The sequence below is a fragment of the Protopterus annectens genome, chromosome 10.part0 (assembly GCF_019279795.1).
Source record: "Protopterus annectens isolate FY-2018-M chromosome 10.part0, PAN1.0, whole genome shotgun sequence".
NCBI classification, from domain to species: Eukaryota; Metazoa; Chordata; order Ceratodontiformes; family Protopteridae; genus Protopterus; species Protopterus annectens.
In genome coordinates, this window is record NC_056744.1 from 1,645,579,536 (window position 1) to 1,645,606,465 (window position 26,930).

The following is a 26,930-nucleotide window of genomic DNA, read 5'->3' on the forward strand; positions in this document are numbered from 1 at the left end:
CATGTGGGGGATGGCATAGGCTCCTTAGCGTCTACAAAGTTGTGCAAAACCTTCTTAAGAGGTGTTTTTCTTTTGAAACCACCCGTAAAGACTGTGGTTCCCCCGTGGGATCTCACTCTGGTCTTGCAAGCCTTGATGAGACCACCTTTCGAGCCTGCGGCCTCGGTTCCGTTGAAGTTCTTATCTTGGAAAATGGCTTTCTTGGTAGCTATTACTTCAGCCAAGAGGGTTTCAGAATTACAAGCTCTGTGTATCAAACCTCCGTACCTTATCTTTCACAAGGATAGAGTGTCCCTCAGGACTAATCCGTCTTTCTTGCCTAAGGTGGCTACAGAATCAAATATTAATCAATCAATAAATCTTCCTGTATTTTTCCCAAATTTTCACAACAAAGGTGAATACACGTTGCACAAATTGGATGTACACAGACAACTGCGTTTTTACTTGCACAGGACTAGAGAGTTTCGCAAGTCGGACCAGTTGTTTGTTTCTTATGCAAAGTCAGCCATGGGCAAGGCAATTGCTAAAGTGACTGTAGCAAATTGGATCTGTCAGTGCATTATGCTGGGATACACTTCATCTGGTAAGCCAGCTCCGGTTGGCGTCCGTGCTCATTCCACAAGATCTGTAGCTACCTCAACAGCCTTTTGGTCTAGGGTTCCAGTAGACGATATTTGTTCAGCAGCTACCTGGTCCTCATCTCATACGTTCATTTCTCATTACAAGCTGGATATGATTTCCAGGAGTAGGGCTTCTTTGGCTCGGTGCTTCAGAATATCCTTCCGTAAGGACCACCCAGGTTCTTGTAGGTTAGCTGGGGACTCTGTCCCACAGGTTGCAGATCAAATGAAGTAACTACTTCAGATGAAGTTATGTACTCACCATAACGTTCCATTTGAGTAGATACTTCATTTGTCTGCAACCGACCCCCCCTGCCATCCCCCGAACCTGTCGGGAATTTTTCTGATCATTTGGAGTTGGTTTCTGTCTCAAGTTGGTGAGGCAAAAAAAACGATCTGAGGTAATGTGGTTGGTAGTAGGGGATTATGGGTAGGGGGAGGAGCTAGGAGCTCGGATCTTGGAGCTTGGAAAGCTGCCGGATCGGATCCGAGGTCGGATCCGACACCCACAGGTTGCAGACAAATGAAGTATCTACTCAGATGGAACGTTATGGTGAGTACATAACTTCTTTTTTTGTGTTCTTTTCTTCCCTTCGACACACTACCATGTTCTTCTTTGTTTTCATTTATTGAGAAAATCTTTTATTGTTTAATAATTTTTACTAGCTTTTAGCTTTTTAAAAATATATATATATATATATATATATATATATATATATATATATATATATATATTTATATATATATATATATATATATGTATGCATAATAAGCAATGTGGTCCATTTGGATTGACAACTGAGAATCCTCTATCAACCCCGCAACCATAGCAAACCATGAATATGTTTTATAGCTAATTTTAGACCCTTACCCATAAACCCACCTTCTTCTGTCCACTAGGCTAATAGTTGACCCCATACTCAAGATTCCTGCTCATTCCACTCCTTTGGATTGTACGATCTGTGGTGGCAGGGTACTAACACCGAAAGAACACATTGGACCGAAACCCGTTAAAATCCTTAATGCTGAAATTGTTATGGTGACATTTAGACTCTACACCATAAGAATATGAACACTACAAAGGCAAATAATTTAAAGTTCCTGTGACCCAGCCAGCTCATCCTTTATATTTATGAGTTATCCAACTTTAGAGTTTCAGTTTAGGTAGATCTGAGGAAGCAATTAGTGAAGGCTCTGTTAGAACAACCTACGAATTAAGACCATATTTTTTTATTAATTATTTTATTCATTTATTTCTCTTTATCTGTGATATTCAGTCAATTGTTTGAAGCTCCTGTATTTATGACGTTAATTAGTTTAGAGACAAGGCACCCTAATAGCCAATGAATTGGAAATCCAGAGGTGCATAAGATCCGCATTACTTTCATCTTTCATCCAACATGTATTTTATTGACTGCTTTTATTGGTTATTGTTAAAGATTAGTAGGCAGTAAGAATGGCAATTTATTATTACTGAAAATTTATAATCAGCTAGAGACCCTGGACTGTAATTTAAGTTTGGTGTGCTACAGGGCTTTCACTTCAAATTTGATAACGGAGAGTACCATTGGGTAATTTGAACTTCAATGACCAATGTCTTAAACTCGTTTAAACCACTCCCTTCACGCGCCCACATTCCTAGTTGTTACCTTGTACGAAATATTTGTACCTTAACTGGAATGTTTTTACAACACTGTAATTCAACCCTCCTGAATATTTTCAGTGGTATTTATTGATCCTAAGACACTATATTGATATTGATTTTGTATCCATAACACTGGATGTGATTTAATATAAAGGCAAATAGCTTACTTAGAAAACTTGAGTTTTTCTTAGGCTTGTGCTCCCAAAGCTAGCCAGGATTCTTTAGTTCCTTATGCACAGGGGCTGAACCATCCTAATTTTTCCTCAATTTTATCTTTGTCTTCAGTATCCCAACGAGTTGGTTTACTGAGGTTTTTGCTAGACTTCGGCCCTGTTTTATTGAGGGCCCCAAAAGGTGATCATCATGTTGGTTTCTCTTTATTGGTAATTTATGCCATTGCATGACAGAAAGACAGATATTTGGTCAGTATGGTCAAATGGTGTTTTAACCAGGTAGAATGCCAACCAGGAGGATTGCTATTTTCAGTGCTTGTTTTAAAAAAGTATCCTTTACAGCTGTCTGTACTGTTACCACTTGGTCTTTAATGCACACTTTTACTAAAAATGAATGCCTTAATCTCTGACCCAGCTGTCAAGCTTGTTCAGGCATCTTGGTATTTCAGAATTCAGCTTTCTGAGTCCTTTCCTGTTCTGGCATCTCTGGCTGCTACATCCTCTTAGAGTTCATAAAGTTTAAATACTGTTTGTGATTCTGCTACCTTCTGCAGAGTGCCTCACAAAGAAAGATGCAGCAGATAGGCTGACCTTTGAGCAGGCAATCTGCATCTGGTATTTATTTGCTCTCCTACAGTCCTCTTTGCGGGTGGATGGTCATTCATCCCACATCAGACGAGCTGTCCTTTGTAAGAATTTAACATTATAAATTTATATTTTGTATGGTATTCATTTTTATGCAGATGTGACTAACCAGTCCTCCCTCTTACAGGAACCCCACTCCTCCCTCTTACAGGAACCCCACTTGGCATTCCTGAGAACAATGGAGAATATGAAGATCTCTCCAAACACCATGATATTGGGTGACTTCAACTACCCAAGCATTGACTGGGAAAACTACTCAAGCCCAAACACCCTTGCCCAACGGTTCCTTGAATTTGTAAACTCTAACGCTATGGAACAACTGGTCACCACTCCTACAAGAGGGGACAACATATTGGACCTGGTCATCACCAACATGGGGACTCTGTGTTCCACACCAGAGGTAAACCCCTCATTGGTAAGATCAGACCATAAACTAATTTCCCTGAGCATCCATATCCTGTCCCCACCCCCAGCCAAGGAAACCACTGTAAAAATTTCTCAAAAGCTAACTTCACACTTCTCAAGACTGAGATGGAATCCTTCAAAGCCCCCAGGCCAGAGGATAATACTGCCCAATCTGCAAAAACCTTTACATTTGCATTCTATGAGCACCTGCAGGAATGCATGGATTGTGCTATCCCAAATAAAACCAAGATTCACTCCTCCAAAAACAGGAGACCTGTCTCGTGGACCCTGGCCATAAATAAGCTATACAATAGAAGGAGGAAGCTACTTACATGATAGAGCAATATCCCAAAAAGGGAGGGCATCTCTCATCAGTATTAGCAAGAAACTACGATCCCTCATAAAATCATCAAAGGCCAGCTTCAAAAGAAAAATTGCCCTAGTCACTAAAGATAATCACAAGGCCTTCTTTAGTTATGTCAGGAATATGGGGGGAAATTCCCAGATATGTTCTGAATTGATGCATAATGGTACAAAATATACTGAACCTACAGACATAGCCAACATCCTGGCAGACAGGTTCACTGCTAACTTCTCCCCCCCTTCCCCCCAAAGGAGAAAATGCCTATCCCAACTGAATGTAACCTCCCTGACATCACATATGCACAGGTGAAAGCTGCCCACTCCAAAGCAAAAAACACAGCATTTATGGGACCAGACGGTGTCCCAGGCTGCGTCTTACATGAGCTCCAAGAAGAACTGAACCCTCACATTAAGTCACTTTTCAAACTTAGCCTTACTACAGGATATGTACCCAAAGAATGGCATACAGCTACAGTGGTTCCACTTCACAAAGGTGGAGCCACAACGGACCCCAGGAACTATCGCCCTATAAGCCTGACTAGTCTGATCTATAAAGCTATTGAGCGTATTATCATGGAACTCATAAACAAAGACATTGGGAACCTCCAGACACTGGATCCTACCCAATTCGGCTTTGTTAAGGGCAGATCTTGCCTCTTAAACCTAATTGATTTCTTTGAAACAGTTACCAAAGCCATAGATGAGGGCAAGGTAGTCCACACAGCCTACCTGGACCTCGCAAAAGCCTTCGACACAATACCCTACTCGGGCATCATAAATAAGCTTACCAGCTTAAATATCAACCCCTATGTCACAAGATGGGTTGCAAACTGGCTCAGGGATAGAACCCACATGGTCAGAATTGCAGGTGCCACGTCCGAATCCAAACCAGTTACAAGTGGCATCCCACAAGGCTCAGTTCTGGGACCTCTCTTATTTGGTATATACTTCTCTGAGGTACAGGCTAACATGGGGGGGACTATGGCTGACAAAGTTCGCAGATGACTGCAAACTGGGAGCCATAATCGACTCTCCAGCTGACACAAGCATCCTCCAAAAGGGTCTCATGGAGACGGATGCTTGGTGCCAGAGCCACGGCCTCAAGCTAAATGCTAAAAAGTGCATAGTCATCCCCTTTGGGAAAAACAAAGTGCCCACAAATTACCACATAGGTGGTAATCCATTAAGTATGGAAGAGGTAATTAGGGATTTGGGGACCCACGTAGATAGTAATCTCTCCTTTGATAATCACGTTGCCAAAGTGGTTAGAAAGACCTTCTGTATAGCCCACCTTATCACGAAAGGGTTCGCATCTAGATCAAGAGAGGTCATTGTGCCCCTCTACTCATCACTCATCAGGCCCATAATTGAATACAATGCCCCTTTTGGGATGTACCTTACCCAACACCTGCAGCAACTGGAGAGACCCCAACAGTACCTCACCAAGAGGATCATGGGCCACAAACAGATGTCCTATGCAGCTCGACTAAAGAAACTCCAGCTCTACTCAGTTGCTTACCGCCTATTCAGAGGCGATCTATGCCTGACGTACAAAGCCATGTCTAACCCAGAATTAATGGACATGCTCCACCTCAAAAAATCCAAATCCCTTAGAGCTACATGCTCCAGGGACTTAAACCTCAGCACAAAAATAAATAGGACATGCTGGGGGGACAGATTCATTTCCCAGAGGCTCCCCTCACTCTGGAATAGAATCCCATTTCATGTTAGACATAGCCCCTCGCTGACCCTCTTCAAGCGAAATCTGGACGCGTAGATGGGAAATCGCAAATTCACCCCTGGGATCTCTTCTGTGTCCCTGCTTGACAGAGGCACAGTAAACTAATCTTAAAGGGCTACCTTCTGTGACCTACTATAAAGAGGCACAGTAGGCTAATCAAATAGGGAGGCAAAAGCCAAATACACTCTGGCTAGGCTTATAAATGCCCTAGGGCAGATAGCCTAGTATCTACCTATGAACCTATGAATCTATAAGGATCAGAACTTGGGAGTATAAGATGGCATGCCCATTGTCTCATGCATGCACCATTAGGGAGACATGAGCTAAAAAAGAAGAATTGCTTTGAGAGGGCTGGCAGGAAGAAAGCCCTAGTCATTAACTTTGGCAGATGGCCTTTCAAATTTCTACTCATTGCTGAGATCATGGAATTCTAGTTTAATATAGAAAGTGCTGTGCAGAACATTTTGAACCCTTCTGTTTGGCAGTTTTAAACATGACCTGCAGGTGGCATTGCTTACCTCTTTCCCCAACTACTGAATGACTGGAGGCTTTGCACTGCAAACTCTAGTGATGTAACACAAAATATTCTGTGTTATCTGGTGTAGTCAAGTTTCCATTTTCTGTAAGTCTGCATTCTGCATGTCAACAAATCAGTTTTATAAATAAGAAATTAGATGTCCTTAGTCTTATACAAATGTCGGGTGAGAATCGGCTGTAATATAATTGTTGATCTTTTAAAGGCAGTGCAACTTAAAACATGGAGAATGAATCAATATTAGACAAGATGTTATTAAAGATCTCATTTAATAGCAGTGGAAGAGACAGGTTTGTTAACTAGTAACATTCTGGATTAGTGGAATTAGTTGCCTTAGTCAAGTAGATCAAATTCAACTTAAAGAATTTCCTTCAAAAGCCAACTTAACATATTTATGGATGATAAAAGCTTACAATGTCATTTTAACTGGCTTCCTAGCTCCCCTGATGACCGTATGACCTTGAACATATGCACTATATATGATTCCATGGTATCAGTGGTTGAAAGATGCAATGGGCTTCTCCACTGTTCCTGGATTGTACTGTGCACATTTTTCACAGAACTGAAACTAGCATATTTTATTCAGAGCTGTGGCTAGATCAGTTGGTTTTCCCTGGCAAAGTGACAATGCCCCAGTTGGTGCCTCTCAATCAGAAATGAATAACAAACAAACAAAAAAATTGTCCTCCAGAGATGACGAAAAAATATAAGCAAAGAGCTATTGCATATCTGTACAATAGCTATTTACTGCACTGTATGAAACATGTTTTTAACTGGAGCAAAGGGCTATAGCTCCTTGCAACATCATCTTAAGAGTTCATAAATTTTGAATACTGTTTGTGATTCTGCTACCTTCTGCAGAGTACCTCACAAAGAAAGGTGCAGCAGATAGGCTGAGATTTGGGCAGGCAATGAGCATCTGGTACACATCTGTGATTACCACCTCTTCTAAAATGCTGCCGGAGCCCTATAACTGCTTGTAGATGTACTCTTAGCTTTCACCCACACAGGTGGCTTATTTTAATATTAAGCAGAATTTTTTAAGAAGCAAGCAAACAAAGAAATTCTTAAAATCCAAGGCTTTTCTTGTGATTGAACAAAAGGGCCATTTGTGTGTTTTTTGGGTAAGCACTTGAACAGGCAAGTGAGTGAAACAGTAAAAACAGTAACTCAGATGTCCACAAGCTCTGTTGTGTATTAGCCAGCAGATATAGAGGGATCAACACAAAGTATTTCTACTAACACCTTGTAGCCAGAGGGTGTATAGGCTTGAATGTGAAACAATGCAAATGACAACTACCAGGCTGTGTTTTTTAACAGAAAGTGAAAATCATGGACTGTGTGTTTTAAATCTGACAGCAGTAGGCCAAAAGCCACTAGGGCTGAATGTATTTGCCTCTGCTTAAGTTTATTTCTTGCAAAGACAGAATAATCTAGGACTGAAAAAAAAAAAAAAACTAGATGGCCTGGAGCATAGTACCACCTGCATGTTTGGGTGAAAGCAACGCCCAAGTAAGTATTATTTATTTAATTACTATAACTTGCCATATTTCAGCCTCATAGTGATGGTGCTGCGGTAGCGTTGTCGCCTCACAGTTAGACGTTGCCTGTTCGATTCTCAGAGCGTATTCTGTGTGGCGACATGTGTGAATGGGCGTTCCTTCGTTGAAGGTTGTGCGTTAGGCCCGGCAAGCCAGTACATAAAAATCTATTGCCAATCATTAGCGGACTGGAGTTCCGCTGTGGCGACCCCTGACCGGGAAAAGCCGAAAGACACAAACAAACAACTTGCCATATTTCAGTACTTCTAAATTATGTGAAATTTCTCCCAAATTTCCCAGTCTATCAGATGTCTTACAACACTCTACAGATGGTAAAGAATAAATTGGTTAACAACTTTTGCTATAATGCACAAGAATCCAAACCAGCTGTGGTTAATTCTTTGATGTTGCTAGTAGGAATCTCACTGCTTAGCTAGTCCTCATGAAATGTGTTTGTTTAGATATTGGGAGTGCTCCACAGCTTAGTGGTTAGTATTTCCTGTTCTGCAAGTCCAGCTTTGGAAGTCTAGGAATGTGACTGTGCATGTAATTTCTTTTCTGCTGGTTGCACATTTCAGATCCTCTAATAGTTATCATCAAAGAATTCACACATTTGATGCCTAAGGAATATAAGTAATTTAAGTTTTAATGTGGCTGCCAGATCACCAATCAAAACATGCACAGGTATTGCCTATACCAGGTGAACAGCACGATGTAAAGTCCTGCCGTGTCAGCAGCTCAATCAACCCAGCAGCCCTAAGATACAGGAGTGAGAATCTTACCATCCTGAAGGTGGTGTCTTGGGCATTGAATATCTCCAACTCCCACTCAAGTTATGAGAAATCATGCTATTGTCCATTTTTTGCTTCTGTGGGCAGTTAGATGCCTGGAACAGATGCACCTCTTGAACCATCTTAGGAAGTGCATCCTGTGTGGTCAGCATGGCTCACCTTCTGGTTGAGTGACTGAAACTTAATAGTCATAATCATCAATCCCCCCTTTTCTCATATTTTTTTCTACATGGGGTCTGGCTGTTGTGTCAACGGTTGCATCTCCTTCTATTCAATGCCCGTCTCCTACATTGTTCGACAGTCATGCCTGACTGTATCAGATCTTGTGTGACACAGTCCATCCATATCTTTGCAGGATGCCCTTGCTTACTCTTGCCTACTTCCTATCTGTTCCAAATAATTTTCACCAGCTTTACTTCTGCTTCTCTGCACATGAGCCTGAACCACAGTAATCTGTTCTTTTGACCTTCTCTGCAATTGGCTCAACGTTGATTTCTGCTGTAATGTCCATATTTCTTCATCTGTCATATTTTACATCTCAGGCACTTCATCTCCATCACTGCTAGCTTTCCCAGCTGCTATGTCTTTACTGCCTGAGATCCATAGGGAGATGTAGAGTGGTGGTTGTGGTATCTAACTCTGCTCCTATAAAAACGGTATGCTGCAATGGCGTTAAGGCAGACTTTTTGAAGTTGATCGTAATGCCTAATTGATGGCAGAGTGTCAGAGTGTATTGTGTTGCCTGAGTCAATTAATGCCTGGTGGTAGTGGTGCAGAGCCAATCGTCTAAGTATTGGAAACACCTGTAATCCTAGACACCTCAGGTGAGCCGTGACCACTGCCATGCATTTGTTGAACACTCTGGGGGCTGAAGTGAGACCAAAGGGCAGGGCTCAAAACTGGTAATGATTGGCTCCCAGCCGGAAGTGCAGATGATCTCTGGAGCATCTGTCCATCTTTATGTGATAGTACGCGTCCTTGAGATCTATGGAGCACATCCAATCGTCTTTCCCTAAAAAGGGAAGAATGGACTGAAGCATGACCATTCGGAACTTCACTTTCTTTACGAACTTGTTGAGTCTGTTGAGGTCCAAGATAGGTCTCCAGTCCCCTGTTTTCTTTGGTACCAAAAAGAATCTTGAGTAAGTTCCGAATCTGACTTGGTCTGCTGGGACTGGTTGGATGATTCTTTTTTTCTAGCAATCTGTGGACCTCTACGATTGCTTGTTCCCTGAGATTGGGTGGAACATCTGGAATTTTTTTGATAGGAATGGGAGGGGTAAAGAATGGTATGAAATATCCTCTGGAAATGATGCTTTGTACCCAAGTATCCGATATGTTATGTTTATGTTATGTTTATCCAGGCTTCTGGGTACAAAGACAAGCAACCCCCGACTGCCTCCAGAGCCAAACAGTCGGGCCACCTTTCAGGAACGCTGGTAGGACTGACCGGAGAACTGACCCCTTCACCCTGTTGCTGCGGACCCCCTCTGCCACGGGGGTGGCGTCTTCCGTTATAACCCCCTCCTCTGCCTCTAGAGGGGGTTTCACCACGTGTGTCGTGAAAGGCTGCTTGAGTTTTTCGGAACCACATCTTTCCCCCCCTAGGGCCCTTGGGGTAGGGCCGAGTAGGAGTGGAAAATCGAACCCCAATGGCAGATAAAGTCTTGCCTTCCTGTTCACACCTGGTTAAAGTTTCCTTTACTTTGGGCCCAAACAGTAATGAGCCATCAAATGGGGTATTAATAAAAGAAGACTTGAAAGGTTCCGCAAAGGAACAGAGGCTTGTCTGCGAAGAGCAATGCCCGAACTAGCGGCTCTACTCGAACCATCAGCTGCATAGGATATGAGACGCATGGACGAGTTCACTACTGAGTTAAGGGTAGCGAGCTGGGCTTTGACTTTATCAGCCACTCCTGCCACTACTGTACCTTGGAGAGTATCTCCTAGCTCTTTCAAGAGATCTCTCTGTAGTCTTGTAAAATGGGTCAAGTAGTTCAGTGATCACAGAGAAAAAGTCGCTGAATTAAACATGTGCTTCACATATCTATCCAAAACCCTAGAATCTCTGTTAGGGGGATGGATAGAAGAGGATGTCTCAGATACTTCCTTTTTGGTGGCTGCAGCCACCACCATGGCATCCACAGGTACTCCTTTTGTCAAAAAAGGTTTATCGACTGGGGCAGATATGAATTTATTGGGTCTACATGGAACAGGTTCCATGGCCTCCGGTGACTCCCACGCCTTACGAGAGATCAGATCCATGAGCTCATTGTAAGGCGGAGACACCCAAGAAGTGGAAGGTTGAGACTCAAAAGCCTTCAAGAGCACAGACTCATCCTCAGTAGGGGTCTTGGACTGCCAGTCGCCCCTCTGACTAAGGATCTCTGGTATCTCTGCAAAAGAGATATCCTCAGAGGGGGACCGAGGGGACCCTTCTGACTCATCTAAGTCCGTGTCAGATGTCAAAGACTCCTGTGGGGAGTCTAAGTGCCTCCTCTTGCACAGTCTCTTTCTGGGCACCTCCTCAGTGGGGGGGTCTGGGGAAGTCTCAGAAGAGCAGGGGACACCCTGTGGGGGTACTTGAGGCTCAGGGTCTCTACGCTTAGAGGGGTTGGTAGATGCAGAAGTAGACACAGGAGCTTGAGGGGAGAGGGAAAGCTGAACCGATGCTGATGTTGTCTCCTCATAGCATCGAAGGAACCATGGCTCCGACGAGGAGGAGTGGACGGACCCGAGAGTACCATCCGATCCTCCCGCACCGAAACCCTGGGCTCCGAGCCTGAGGTAGGAGCCGAGCTCATCCGAGCCGAAGCACTGAGAGGGAGAGTCGGCACAGACAAGTCAGTGTGACTATCCTCCCCGGAACCGACTGGAGAGCGTCGGCTCCTAGAGCCCTCGGTCAGCACCGAGGACATCCGAGTAGATGGAGCCAATAACCCCGGAGTGGATATCGGCTCCAAGGGTCTGACCACCATCGGTTTGACTTCCCTCGGCTCCGAGAGTCCAGTACGGCTCGGAGAAGTAGACAAGTTCGGTTCCATGGTCTTCGGCACCGACAAGTTGGCCGGGGCCGACAACAATTTGGCAAGTCCTGGTGCCTGTAAAAGCTTCTGCACTAGCCGATCCATGTCCAAATCTGAAAGGCTGACTGAAGACTTAGCTGAATGCACCGAAGGTGCTGATTGGAGCAGAGGTGAAGAAGAAACTTCAGAGAACGGCTCCAATACTGAGAGCTGGCTCCGAATCAAATGTACACTCGGCTCTGATGACTGTGGAACCGATGACCCTCCTTCTGAAATTTTTGCATTTTTGGATACCTTATCTGAAGACTTGGATTTTGAAGATTTGGAAGACGTACTAGCACCTTCATGGCTATTCAAAACCTCTGAAAAAGATTGCTGTAGCAATCCTCTGTCTATAAGTTTCCTCCTTCTCTCCAAGAGGACTATTGAAGAGAAGGAGTGACAAATGCTACAGGTGTCTTGGAGGTGCTTGGCCCCCAAGCAGTAGACACATTGAATATGTCCGTCAGTGATGGACATTTTCTGCTCACAATCTGGGCATTTTTTAAAACCCGATTTGGGATGGGATTTCTCCCTATCCTCTGACATACTGAGAGAAAAACAGTAAATATATTCACAAACAACTAAGCCCAACCCGGGCACTATCTACAACAGTAATATACATATATATATATATATATATATATATATATATATATATATATATGTATATAAATAAAAATATAATACAAATATGGGACTAAGAGTCCCACAGAAAAAAACCTAACTACTAAAGGGATTAATAGTAGGAAAAGGGGCTAAAGGCCCACACAAACTAAAAAGCCAACAAGTCCCTAATTTAAAACAATTTAAACTATCTAAACTGTCTAAACTATCTAAAAATAATGGAACTAACACACACTACATAAATATATCAAAAAGGAAACTTTTTAAAAACTTGCTGTTAATTCTGTTTCTAAAATGGTCCGAGCTATCTGGATTACCAAGATCTCTCTTGCCGCGGCAAACTAGATCTGAGGTAATTCTAGCAGTGCATGGTGGGATAAGGGGCTGGTATCGAGCTACTGGCAAACCTTGAGCTTGCTATCGGCCGTGTCAGAGCCGAGGATCAGCTCCAACCCATCAGTGAGAATAATCAATGAGATTAACAACTTCACATCAGAGTATTAGCAGCTATTCCTAGATAGTAGGCAGCAAAGAGGAGGTGTTCAGAAGCCTTATTTGTATTTTTATTGTCATTGTTTATGTGGGTTGCTTTGCATCTCAGTTCGGATTATAGAGTATTGGTCTGTTTTATGTCATGTCTGGTGATATGTTTAATTTCTAGCTGAAAGTTGAAATATCTTTTTTTGTGTTGCTTAACTGACACATGTCACTGTCCAATGAGGATTATATATCTTTGTAATACATTATCTGTTTTGAAAATGAAAGAGTATAAAAATTATTTTAAATCTTTATGTTCTAGCTGTTTGTTATTTTTCTTTCAGTTGTCATTACTGCCAACCTATAATAGGGTGCAGGCAGCATTAGGCACAATAATTATTTTATGCTACACAAACTGCTTCTCTAAAGAACAGTAAAGCTAATAAAGACAATTGAGCATTTTAAAATAGTTGCTGCACATATTTCTAATAAGTTCTACAGCATTTAATCTTAATGAAACTAAAAAAAGAAAAGTGCAATATTTGAAATTAAATTACTATGACAGATATTTTTTAAGAAACTGCATACCAAACTCCAGAGTTACTTCAGTGAGGTATGTATAAAAGTGATGTTTAATTTACCAACAAGATGTGGCAAGGTGCATTTTGTGCTTTGCAGCATGGATAGATTAAAGGTAAAGACAGAGTGCTTTCTATGCTTAAAATGTGCACAAAAGTACATCCTGGTATACTGTCCAAGAAGTATTAAGTAGCTGCAGACGCAGTTTTTTTAAGAAACTGCATACTGAACTCCAGAGTTATTATTTCAGTGAGGTATTTATAAAAGTGATGTTTAATTTATCAACAAGATGTGGCAAGGTGTATTTTGTGCACTTCAGCATAGATAAGTTAAAGCTAAAAACAGAATGCTTTCTATGCTAAAAATGTGCACAAAAGTATATCCTGGTGTACTGCCCCGGAAGTATTACGTAGCTACAGACAGGGCAACAAAATAAGCGTTTTAAAGTAAACAGATAATAGGTGGTAGTAATAATTTAATTTAATATTTTTTTAATGTAGCATCTCATTCAATAAATTATAATAAGATAACTTTATACTCATCAGTCCTGCTATTTCTATCTATTACAGCTCACATAACAGAACTTAACGGCACACAGTCTACGTATACTACCCCCTTCTCAGACCCATTACAATTTAAACATACAAATTTAGTAGTAGCACCAACTATATATAATCCCACAAATATAAACCATGCACCATTTACCTTACTCACACAACAATCTTACCGTAATGTTGCACAGAAATACGATAAGTTTATATCAAAGTACTTAAAATATAGAGTTCACATTGCATTGCAGTTCATACTTAGTGGGGAAATTCACCCCAAGCCTGGCCCCCAAACAAATCCAACCCATTTAGATCTTCACACCCCAACCCATCCCCAACAACTATTAACTCTCCCCGAAAAGGTACGGACTTACTACTACTTAATATAAATCTCAGGAGCATCATGAGCAAATTCAAGAATTGCATGCCACCCTACTCTGTATACTCCAGATATAGCCTTTATAACAGAAACCTGGCTAAAACCAGCCATCTCTAACAAAGAAATACTTCCACCAGGATACAACATACATAGCCTAGATAGACAACAGAAAAGAGGTGGCGGTATTGTCTTTCTATACAAAAACAATCTTAATTTACAAACTATACACCAAACCATCCCAAACTTTAACAACACTGAAAAACTGTTTAATAAACTAATAGTTAATCCCAAGAAACACCTGAACATAGTGGGAGCCTACATCCTACCTGGGAACAATCTGACTACTCTATAACACATCCTGAACTGGACAGCAACATCTCTCCCTCAGGAAACAATTGTAATGGATGACTTTAATGTGGACTGGCTCTCCTGCAACTCTCAAAATCCATCTGACCACATTAACCTACACGGTTTCTCACAAACAATCCAGGCTTGTACTTGAGTAGACAAAACATTAAATAAACATTAAATCCTAGACTGGATCCTTACAAACAAGCTAAATTTATCCCTACACTCTGGCAGTCTCCCAGACAGCCTCAGTGACCATATTCTGACTTACATTCTCCAACACCGGATAAATCCACATAAACTTGCCACCTACCTCCAAATCCAAGATAAGAAAAAAAATATCCCTAAGACTTCATAACTAATTTAAAAAATGCAACTGGACACCACTCAAAGATCTCTCTTTAGATACTGCAGTTGAGTACTTTAACTCAACCTTCTTCAATACCCTAAACATCTTGCCCCCCTAGAACAATTAGGATAAAATCCAATTATGCCCACTGGCTAACCAAAGAAAGAAGAGCTCTGTTAAAAACTAGAGATAAGGCCTGGGAGAAATGCCTCAATGACAAAACTACAACTAACAGACAAACATATATAGAACTATGAAATAAAGCTAAAAAAATGTATTAGACAGGACAAAATAAATTACTATAGCAGTGCCCAATCAGAAAATCAAAGAAACCCACAAATATTCTGGGCTGCCATAAAAAAAATCCTACAGCCAGGACTAAGTAGTACTGCCTCCCCAACACTCACCAATACTAAAGACAACATAGGCTCACAATTTAACAGATACTTCACTGAATCCATACTAGCCATCACAAGCAATAGTTGTTCTTCCCTTACCCAGACTCACATAGTACCCACACTAGATCCCAATAACTTCTCTTTCCAACCTGTCCCAATAAACACCATAATTAAATATCTCAAAAGACTTAAACCTACTACACTTGCTGCCAACTGTCTACCTGCGGAATATCTGAAAATTGCTGCAAAAGCAATAACATATCCAGTATCCATATTAATAAATCGATCCATCTCAGAACAACAAGACCCTAAAATTTGGAAAGTATCACATATCTTCCCACTACATAAAGGTGGAAACTGAACAGAATTATCAAATTACTGGCCAATAGCTATACTATCACCATTTTCAAAAATACTTGAGAGGTGCATCCATTCACAAATCTTGAACTAATAACTAACAGTCTTCTATCCAACACTCAGCATGGTTTTCGCCCTAATCATAGCACTACCATTGCCCTTGTTAACTTTACAAAATGTATTTACCACCATTGCAATGATGACAGTTTAGTTCCCTCCATCTTTCTTGATCTGTCCAAAGCTTTTGATACTGTCTCCCATTCTAAACTCTTAACTACACTCTTGAAACTTAAACTTAGCCATTCTGCACTTACCTGGTTCCAGTAGTATCTAACTGGATGCCAGCAAGCTGTAAAATGGCAACAAAATCTCTCTTCATTACTGCCTGTAACCTTGGGAGTTCCACAGGGATCTCTTCTAGGCCCTCTCCCTTTTATTATCTTTACTAACAGTCTTCATATTGCCACCCCACTTGCCTCTGTAGTTCAATATGCAATTGATTCCACCCTGATTTTTGCTGTCACAACACTATAAAAACTCCAAAAAGTCACCCAGCAGTCATTTAATGCAGTAGAACCTTGGCTAACCAATGCACAACTTATACTTAAACCTACTAAAACAAAACACATGTTCTTTTATCCAAATAGAGCAGCAGACACCCACCCACCATTCAGCATCTCATCATTAAACCATACAATTATTTCTCCAGTTTCCCCAACAAAATTACTTGGCATGGTCATTGACCATAATATAAAATTTGACATACACATATCACAGACCATAAAAAAAAAGAAGTTCACAAAAATCTAGGAACTCTGTGCAGAAACTGACACTTTCTAAATAAATCTTCAAAAGCCACCATAGCAAGAACCCATCTTATCTCTATGCTACTATACACCTCACAAATTCTTACAAACATTAAGAAATCTGACCTAGCAAAACTTGAAACTTGCTATAATAAAATCCCAAAATTTGCCACAGTTAACAATTTTCAGATCCCATCATTGTTTGGCTTTAAAACAACTTTCCTGGCTTGAACTACCAAATCTACTTGCTTATAATCAACTCACCTTCGCCCATCGAATACTAAATCACCAGTACTTCAAAATCTACTAATACACTACTCCAATAAAGTATTGCATTCCAATAACAAATCTTTCCTAAATATATCCATATCTAGCAATGCAGCTGGATTTTCCCTTTACTCCAATTGCATAGTCAAAATTTGGAATTCCCTGCCATTAAATATCAGAACAACTACTAACACTTTCAACTTCAAAAAACTTCTCAAATCACACCTATCAGAATTATGGACCTGCTCTTGCACAAACCCTGATTAGGAAATAGATGTCTTAAGGCAGCTAAAGGAACACAACCTGATATTTTTGTATTTGAATAGTATACCCCTACTATAAGCATATGCATACTTTTTTGTTTTCTACCTACAATTACAATACTGGTATTCTTTGTATCCTGTTTAGACTATATGATTGTATCTGTGAAATGTATAACATGTATTTTCATTTAGTACTTGTATCTGAGATTGAATTAATATTTCTATCTGTACGTTGTACATGTATCATCTGATGTTGTTAATCTTCGTTCAGCCCTTACTACTGGATTTCGGTTCCGTCCTCAGAACCGAGCCGGCCAATATCAAGCTCGCGTCAGCCAAAAATCTATTGTGCCAAGGTCCTACCCAGAATGCTCTGCTCCCTGTTACCTCAGATCTCGTTTGCCGCGTTGCTGAACAGCCGTGTCAAGCCACTCACTCAGCTAAGTGTCACATTTTTTGACAAATTATATATTATTACTCTAAATTTTTCTTAAAAGTTTATTCTAATATTTTCCTACCCTATCTCATACTTTAGACTCTCTCCCTCTAGTCTTTTATCTTTATTACTCTTTTCTTAACTTGTGCTAATTCATTACCATCGTTGGTAATTCTTCCTTTTCTCCTTTTTACCCTTTTTTCTTGGGTATCCATTATTCTTCCTTTTGTTACTGTGCTTCTCCTCCACAGATATGTTGGATAAGAAAAGTTCCGTTGGTTTCAAGCAGTGCAAGGATTGCGGCTGTAAGTTACCACTTTCCACTGGCCATGATTTATGTGTCTACTGTCTTAATGTCTCTCACTTCACTGTAGATCCCCCATGGGGAATTTATAAAAACTTCTCTACCAGGACTCTCATTGAGAGCAATGATAAGTTAATACTGAAAGGTCTCCTCAAGTCTCCTTTCTCTGAGGCTATTTCTGGGTAAGAGGGCTCACCCCCTCCTGTTAAACCCCACAAGAGGCATTCTTCATCCTCTTCATCGAAGTTGCTCCCCTCTTCTCCCTCTGGAGATCCTAGGGAGTCGACTCACAAGGAGGTGAAATTGATTACTACTACAGCGCTGCCACCTGTGACCCTGTCGGCTCCAGGTCCGACACTGCATCAGATGATCCTGACAGCCATGTCTCCTTTATCAATATCAGCACCGCAGTTCCCGGTGCAGACAACTTCAGTTCCAGCAGTTCTATCACAACCTCTTATGGCACCGTCATTACAAGTTCAGTCCCCTTCGGCACCATTGCTACAGTCACCTTCGGCTCCAAGTATGGCTTTTCTGTACTCCACGGCGCAGACTTTCTCTTCACCGATGTGTACTTCAGTGCAGTCCTTCTCGGTACCATCCGTCTTACCAGTAGAGACACTTTCCACTGTGGCGCCGTACCCTTCAGAGCAGTCTTTGACTTTTACGGTGCAGACACCTTCAATTACTACGGTGATGATGCCTTTGGCACAGACCTTTTCCACACAGTTTTCTTCAGTGCAGACTTCCTCGGCTCCAAGCTCTGCACTTATTGAATTAGCAAGGAACAAAGATTCCCCTTCACTGGATCCTTTTCTTATCAGTCAGTATAGTCCTTTCCTAGAAAGGCCAGAATCGCCGTTGGCCTTCTCCATGAGGTCAATCAAGAGTCTTTCTGAACAGGATGTGTTGCGGCTAGTTGACCAGTTGCTTGTAGCCAGAGGTCTCTCTCAACCATCAAAGTCCACGTTCCCTCATTTAGGTGAGTGTATTTTGCCTCAAACCCCATCGTATACTCCTCCTTCAACTTCCATTCAAGTTTCGAAGCCTATTACTCTGACACCAGCTTTCCTTCCTCTGACTCCAATAGTGGATCTCATTTTGGAACCAGAGTCATCCATGTGGCCTTTAGTGCACTGGTCATTGGGCCCTTCTCAGGTCAGTGGCTGTGCCATTGGGGAGGGTATTCCTGACTCCACACCGATTTTTTTCTATGGCACCGTCCAGGGATGCTCTCTCTCTCTCTTGTGGTTCACAGCCCTCTTGAGACTCCTAGTCTGGGAGTGGGCTCAACAGGACGGGGTGTGACTACGGTTCCAAGGTTGTCATGCTCAGTCCCGCAGGCCAGCTTTCCAGGCCATGGAGAGGGCGCTTGCCTCTGCTGGCAAAGTTCATTTGTCTGAGTCCTCTCCCCTCTCTGTGATGCAACTGCCAGAAGCTTCAACCCCCGGACACCAGACACAACAGCCTCAGGTCTCTCCTCCTCAGGAGACACCCTCTTTGCAGTCTTCCCCAGAACATCCCACTGAGGAAGCACCCTGCAAAGCAGCATGCAAGAGGACGCACATGGACTCCACTGAGGAGTCATTCACTGAAGATACAGATTTTGATGACGGGGAAGGGTCCCCCACGGTCACCCTCTGATGAGGTTCCTTTGGCAACATCCTCAAGATCCTTAGAAAGGTTACTGAAAACCCTCTAATCCTTCCTCTGAGGAATCTGTATTCCTTCAGGCTTTTCGTGCCCGGCCCCCTAACTCCTGGGTCACCCCGCATGCCCATGAGCTCATCCAGCTCATCGTGCAATGAGCATGGAAGGCGCTTGATACCATGGATGCAATACCTAAGAGGCCTGATAAAATATTATCACCCCCAGTGGTCACAAAGTCTTCCAGTAGATGCTATGGTGGTGGCAGCTGCTACTAAGAAGGATTTGGCAGAAGAGAGCCAAACTGTCCATCTGCCCAACAAGGAGTCCTGGGCAATTGACAGAATAGGGAAGTGTGTGTTTGCTTCATTGACCTTCGCTGTAAGGTCTTCGAATTATTTGGCACATTTTACAAGGCTTCAGTGAGATCTTATAAACCAGCTCTCTGAAACGTTGGTAGGAGCAGTTTCTTATGAAGTCCCTGATAATGTGGCTTCTCAGATAGCCACCCTAGAGTCCATTTCCAACTCTTCCATGCATCTTATTTCCCATGCAATGGAAGGGGTGGCTAGAGCTGCAGGCTCAGTTATAGTCGCTAGACGACATGCCTGGATGCACCTTTGTGACTTTGCGGACTCCTTTAAAGCTTCCTTCATGAACGCCCCCATAGAGGCCGCTTCTTTGTTTGGCCCTAAAGTCAAGGATACGCTGGCATGGTGTGAACAAGATGGCAAGACCTTATCTGCCGTTGGTGTCAGACACTCCACTCCTCAGCGATTCTATGCCAGAAATCAGAGGAGTGGAAAGATCTGGGACAGGAAATCTCAGGGTTCTTTCCGGGATGCACGTGCCAAGTTTTCCCCTAGATGCAGAGGGAATCTACAATGGGAGATGCCCCTTTTGGAGCAGAAGAGGTCTGCGAAACCGGGGTTCCAGAGATTCTTTCTCTGGCCAACCCTATCAGTGCTCCTGAAGTGTTGCCCGATTTCTCACCTCTGGAAGCGGTCGGGGGTAGTTTCTCCTTGTACCCCACTACCTGGCAAAAGATAACTGATTCTTGGGTACAATGGATTATATCCAGAGGCTATCACATCCCATTTCATCTTTGCCCAGTCTCATCAAGAGTACTACCCGATGTCGCACCCAGTCAAAGAGAAACAGCAGCACATGAAATCCAAAAGCTGTTACAAAAAAAGAGCCATCCAGATGGTCCCCCCAGACCAGATAGGATCCGAATTTTAATCAAGGTTCTTTTTAGTGCCAAAAAAAGATGGGACTGGAGACCAAATCTGGATCTCAGTACACTAAACAAATTTGTAAAAATGGAGAAATTCCAGATGGTCATGGTTCAGTCTATCCTTCCTCTCCTGAAAGAAAACGATTGGATGTGCTCTGTAGATCTTCAAGATGCGTATTACCACATAAAAATGGACAAATGCTCAAGAAGATACCTCCGCTTCCATATAGGAGCCAGCCACTACAAATTTCGAGCCCTGCCCTTCGGTCTCTCTACAGCCCTCAGAATGTTCACAAAATGCATGGCAGTGGTTATCGCGCACTTATAACTTCAAGGATTCCAGGCGTTTCCATCTCTAGATGACTGGCTCTTCACCACCCCACCAAGCATCTACTGGAAGAAGCCCTGCAGTATACTCTCCTAACAGCTTGAAGCCTGGGAATCACTATAAACTGGGAGAAATCCAACAAAACCCCAACTCAGTCTTTGGAATTCATTGGGGTACTGTTGGACACGAGAAACTGCACAACATCCCTCCCAGAACACAGACTCCAGAGAATAAGACAGCAAGTTCAACCACTGCTGTGTCACCACAAATCCCCAGCTCGATCTGTACTTCAACTGTTGGGGTCAATGACAGCTTCGATTACCATAGTTCCTTTAGCCAGATTCCACGAGACTCCTTCAGTGGCTACTTCTCACTCAGTGGTACCCTCCACAGCATCCTATGTCTTTTCAAATAAGTGTGACTCAGAGATGCTAGCAGGATTTACTCTGGTGGATGTCTCAAAATCCCCAACAATGGCTTCACCCTTTCAACCCCCATCAACCGATAGCCATGGTGACCACGGACGCTGATAGGGTGGGGGGGCTATGTCAGGGAAACTTGGTCCAAGGCACCTGGTCAGAGACAGAGGCCCTTTTGCATATCATTGTCCTGGAACTGAGGGCGGTGCTTCTAGCGTTGCAGGCATTTCACTCCATTCTTCCATCAGGGACTACTGCTATCCAATCAGACAACATGTCAGTGGTCTGGTACATCAACAAACAAGGGGGCACCAGATCTTACCCATTATGCCGAGAGGCCCTGAGAGTATGGCAATGGGCGATAGCTCACAACTGCTTTCTGATTGCAACGCACATTCCCGGGAGCTCCAGTATGATAGCAGACAAATTGAGCAGGTGTATTCTACAACCTCACGAGTAGTCCCTCAATCCTATGATAGCAGCAAAAATAATCAACCGCTGGGGCCAGCCTTGCTGCGACCTATTTGCCTCCCCAACCAACTACAAGTGCAGCAACTACTTTGCCCTGATCCCCCCTCGGGGACAGTCACCAAAGGACGCTCTAGTCCACGCTTGGCCCTTGGGTCTTCTTTATGCCTATCCTCCTCTTCCCCTCATTTCCCAATTTCTAAAGAAAGCACGACAGTTAAAGAGTAAAGTGATCCTCATTGCTCTATATTGGCCTCGACAAGTCTGGTTTCCCTTCCTCTGGCCTCACCTGCTAGATCAACCGTGGATTCTCAATCCATCCCCAAAGTTGATCTCCCATCCACAGAGTCTGATTCACCCCAGTCTAACAGCCCTGAAACTGACGGCTTGGTTTCTCCACTTCCAATGATTGCCAGGCATGAAAATCTTTCATCCCCAGTGCGAAATATTCTTATAGCATCTCATAAATCGTCCGCCAGACTACTCTATCTCAACAAATGGAAGAGGTGGGCAGCACATAAACAAATAGACCCCTTGTCAGCCCCAGTTTCAGTGGTATTGGATTACTTATCACATCTTTTCCACTCTGGGGTGTCTGCCTCTACTGTCCGTGTGCATTTAGCTGCCATCTCGAATTTTTATATTGGTTGTCAGGATTCTTCACTTATGTCAAACAGACTCTGTAAGACTTTCTTGAAAGGGGTTATCCACCTAAAACCTCCCTTTAAAGAACCTGTACAACCTTGGGATTTGCCTTTGGTCTTGCAAGCTCTAACAGCTCCACCCTTTGAACTTGCGTCTTCTTGTGATGTAAAATACCTCTCTTGGAAAACTTTGTTTCTGATTGCAATCACATCAGCCAGGTGATTGTCAGAAATTCAAGCCTTATGCATCAAACCTACCTATTTTATCTTCCATAAGGATAGGGTATCACTGAGAACCATTTCTTCCTTTTTACCAGAAGTGGTGTCAGAGCGAACTATCAACCAGTCTATTGACCTTCCAGTGTTCTTCCCTAACCATTCTAACAAGGGAGAGTATTGCCTGCACTTCTTGGATGTTCATAGGCAATTAAGATTTTATCTGGACAGAACAAAATCTACCCATAAATAGGACCAACTGTTTCCGGCCTTCTCTGGACCTAGACGGGGTCATCCTGTATCAAAAGTCACATTGGCTTCATGGTTGAGAAATTGTATCACCTTTATCTACAATAAAAACAATCTCAGCTTGTCTCATAGAGTCAAAGCACATTCTACAAGGTCTATGGCAACTTCAGCAGCTTTCCATGCTAAGGCTTCCCTCAATGATATTTGCTCAGCTGCAACTTGGGCCAAACCTCATACCTTTATTCTTCATTACAAACTGGACTTGGCCTCCAGAGGTAGAGCTTCCTTTGGCTCCATGGTGCTCAGGAATGTCCTTCCATGAGGGCCACCCAGGAATACAGGTAGCTGGGGACTCTGTCCCAACAGTAAGGAATGAACAAAGATTAACAACATCAGATAAAGAAGTTATGTCTTACCATAACGTTCCATCTGTGTTGTTGATCTTCCTTCAGTCATTACTTCCCACCCTCCGTCCCCCTTCCGAAGGTTCTTGGTTGATCTCATGTACTCCTTTCATGTAGGTCTGTTATGACCAGAGGTAGCCTCTACTTTTATCTATCAACTTGCAAACTTGATCTTAGGTAACAGGGAGCAGAGCATTCTAGGTAGGACCTTGGATCGAAAGTTTTTTGGCTGATGCAAGCTTGATATTGGCCAGCTTGGTTCCAAGGATGGAACTGAAACCCAACAGTAATGACTGAACAAAGATCAACAACACAGATGGAACATTATGTTAAGACATAACTTCTTTTTCTGGTTCTCCCTGGGCATTTGCTGAAAAAGCACATTTTGTCCAGTTGGACCTTTAGGTAAACAAATGTAACATAAAATAAAATAATAACTAAATAATAATTCTGCTTTTTTACCAAACATTGTTTATATTGGTATAATATGGTGCTTTGTTGCAGCTGTCTCAGGCCTGTGAGAATATGGATCTGTTTTCATTGTTGTTAAAATGGAAACTTAGTGCTGGATTACATGTGTCTCAGTCAGCGGTACTGCATTTCCACAGTTTACCCACTTACTGTTTCAAAGAATGCCTGCTGTTTCTGACTGCTGAAATTTGTATGGTTTAACTAACATATTACTGACATACCGTATTGTCTTTGCTTAATCTCTTATGGAAGGAAGCATTTTCTTGTGATGGAGAGCTACAGGGAAAAGCAGGCGATCCTTTTGGTCGGTTTGGTGCTTCAATAACAGACATTATGGACATTAACGGTGACAACATTGCAGATGTTGTAGTTGGGGCCCCACTGGAGAACAACCACCATGGCAGCATTTACCTGTTTCATGGACAAAAAGATGGAATCAATTCAGAATACAGTCAGGTTAGTGCAAAATACAAAAGATCAATTATACCTGCACTACCACACTGTAGTCTGGGTAATATATGGTAATGTAAATAGTAAAGGTATGAGGCAGAAAACTGATTCAAAACATTTAGCCTCCTAGGGTTTTGCTATAAACATTTCCCTATTTAAAATGTAACTTAATAATAGCATTCTTCCAACACTTTATAAGTATCATCATTATTTGAGTTTCTCAATATGGAATTAAGTTGAACTTTTAAGTAAAAAAGTACAGCATATGTAATTTTTAATATGATCAGTAGATTTTGCAGTTTAGGACTAAAAAACTATAATCGTGTAAGGTGTTATCAGTGAGTTGATGGTGTTAAAGTGGACTTATCTTTGCCATGGTGTAAACTCTGAGGATGACAGAATTTATGTAAAAAAAGCACATGAAAACTTAACAGTTGCATCATATTTGGATAATTTATATGAGCCTGTATGGCTGCTTAACATTAATAAGGCTAGGTAAATGGTGTTGAGTCTTAATGACAGACACAGGATAATAAAGCAGAATTTGCAGTAAAAAAAAAAGTTAACTGTATCCACAGAATACATTCCTTATAAGTAAATCATTGCCAGTGCTGCTGCCTACTGACCCTTGGTGATCCATAATGGTATGAAACATTTCCTTGTCAAAAATGAACTGTTGATAGCTGAGGTCAGCGTACATTAAGAAAGCATTTGCAGTAAGGAGTACAATGAGAGATGAAACAATGAAAAAGCATAACAGAATGGTTGTAGTTGTGGGCTGCAACGCTGAAGACCTGGGTTTATTTCTTATCACTGCATATTGCATGACCCAGAGCAAAGCAGCTGATCTCAAGCATGAATGAGTCCTCTCAATAAAAATATTAATGCATATAAATATAAACATACTGAGATAACATTGTATTCTGACTAGCATGCCTCACACAGTGTTGATTTATAATTGTTCATACTTACCCATCCTTACTGACCTGCTGCTAGCATCAGTTGCAATACTTAATAATCTCCTTTTCAGAGGCCAGATTCTGAAAGTGCACTAAACAGCTTCATGTTAACCTGCACCAAACTGCCTGGATTCTGGTTATCATTAGCTATGGCAGAGAAAGGGAGCTCCTGAGGGAGACTTGTTGAATAATAAATTAAGGACTCCAGCATGCTGAACTAAACTATGAGGTGCCTTTAAGCAGCCATCTTGTGCTAAGGGAAACATTGCCCTAGCAACCTGATTTCACCGTAACAACATAATGGCATTGCAGCCATTGGCAGAGATTAGGATATGGATAGTTTAAGGCTTTGTTCACAGTTAAACAATAAACTGTTGCTGATTCACCAGAAATATACACACACAGCAGAAAAAAAAGAGTATAGGAATTTGAAATGATACAAGAGATAAAGCCTGATCAATGGATGAACCTGTCAGAGATAATAACAATCAAAAAATAAAAGTAAAGTTTTAATTACCCGTTATATATAATTAGAGTAGCAATTTCTCAACTTTTCCTTTTGTATGTTAATATAGGAGTATAAAGGTTAATAAAGTGATGCCAAAGGTGCAAAAGTTACTATGCATTTTGAATTTATGTATAAGAATCTTCCTTTATAGGAATCAAACCTTAAATTGGAGGAAACAAATGAGTATTGGTTGTAATAGATATAAAAGTTAATGGAATAAAATAATTATGAGGTGCATACTTGTCCTTATGCCATAGCCAACTGTATATTGCTGTTTATATAGAACGATTCTCTAAGAGGCAAGTATGATGTAGGAAGAAACTATGTATGTTTATTTTATGTCGAGCACTATTACGGATATGAAATTAATGAAATAATTATGGTGTCTGTGTGTGTGTGTGTGTGTGTGTGTGTGTGTGTGTGTGTGTGTGTGTGTGTGTGTGCGCATGTGTGCGTTTGTTTTACCTTCCTTCTTTTATATTTACATGCTACATTATCACTTTCCTATAAAACCTCCCACTATTACAAAAATTAGTAATTTTTAATTATTCATCGATCTAGTAATAAAGAATAGTTATGAGAAGTTATGAGATATTTGAAATATCCAACACTTAAGAATGTGATTGGAGAGACCCCTAGGTTTAGATATTAAAAATAAAAGGAACATTAAGAGTATGCTATCTTACTACAAAGATACTGCCTATAATGGTCTTACTAATATGGAACAGGGTACTATTCCCTCTAATGCCTGTAGTTGCTGTCTGTTTATATAGGTTCATAGGTTCATACTAGGCTATCTGCCCTAGGGCATTTATAAGCCTAGCCAGAATGTGTTTGGCTTTAGCCACCCATTTTAAATTTATTTTGCTATGCCCTTTTTCGAGGTTAGTATACTGTGCCTCTGTCTAACAGTGACACAGAAGTGATACCCGGGGTAAACCTACGATCTCCCATCCACTCATCAAGATTCCTCTTGAAGAGAGTCAATGAGGGACTCTGCCTAACCTGGACTGGGATTTTATTCCAGAGTGAAGGGAGCCTCTGGGTTATGAATCTATCCCTCCAGCATGTCCTATTTATTTCAGTGCTGAGGTTCAAGTCTCTCGAGCGCATAGCTCGATGGGATTTTGATTTTCTGAGGTGCAGCATGTCCATTAATTCCGGGTTGGACATGGCTTTATACGTCAGGCACAGATCGCCTCTGAACAGGCGGTATGCCACTGAGTAGAGCTGGAGTTTCTTTAACCGGGCAGCATATGGCATCTGTT

At 41.8% G+C, this 26,930-nt stretch overlaps 1 protein-coding gene across 1 annotated transcript in view; it reads left to right on the forward strand.

Moving 5' to 3' along the window:
* Positions 1-26,930, forward strand: part of LOC122814359 (integrin alpha-X-like) — an 845,034-nt gene that overhangs the window by 765,234 nt on the left and 52,870 nt on the right. Inside the window, exon 14 of the mRNA XM_044086945.1 lies at positions 23,998-24,201. Coding sequence (XP_043942880.1) covers positions 23,998-24,201 — 204 coding nt within the window. The remainder of the gene's footprint in view (positions 1-23,997; positions 24,202-26,930) is intronic.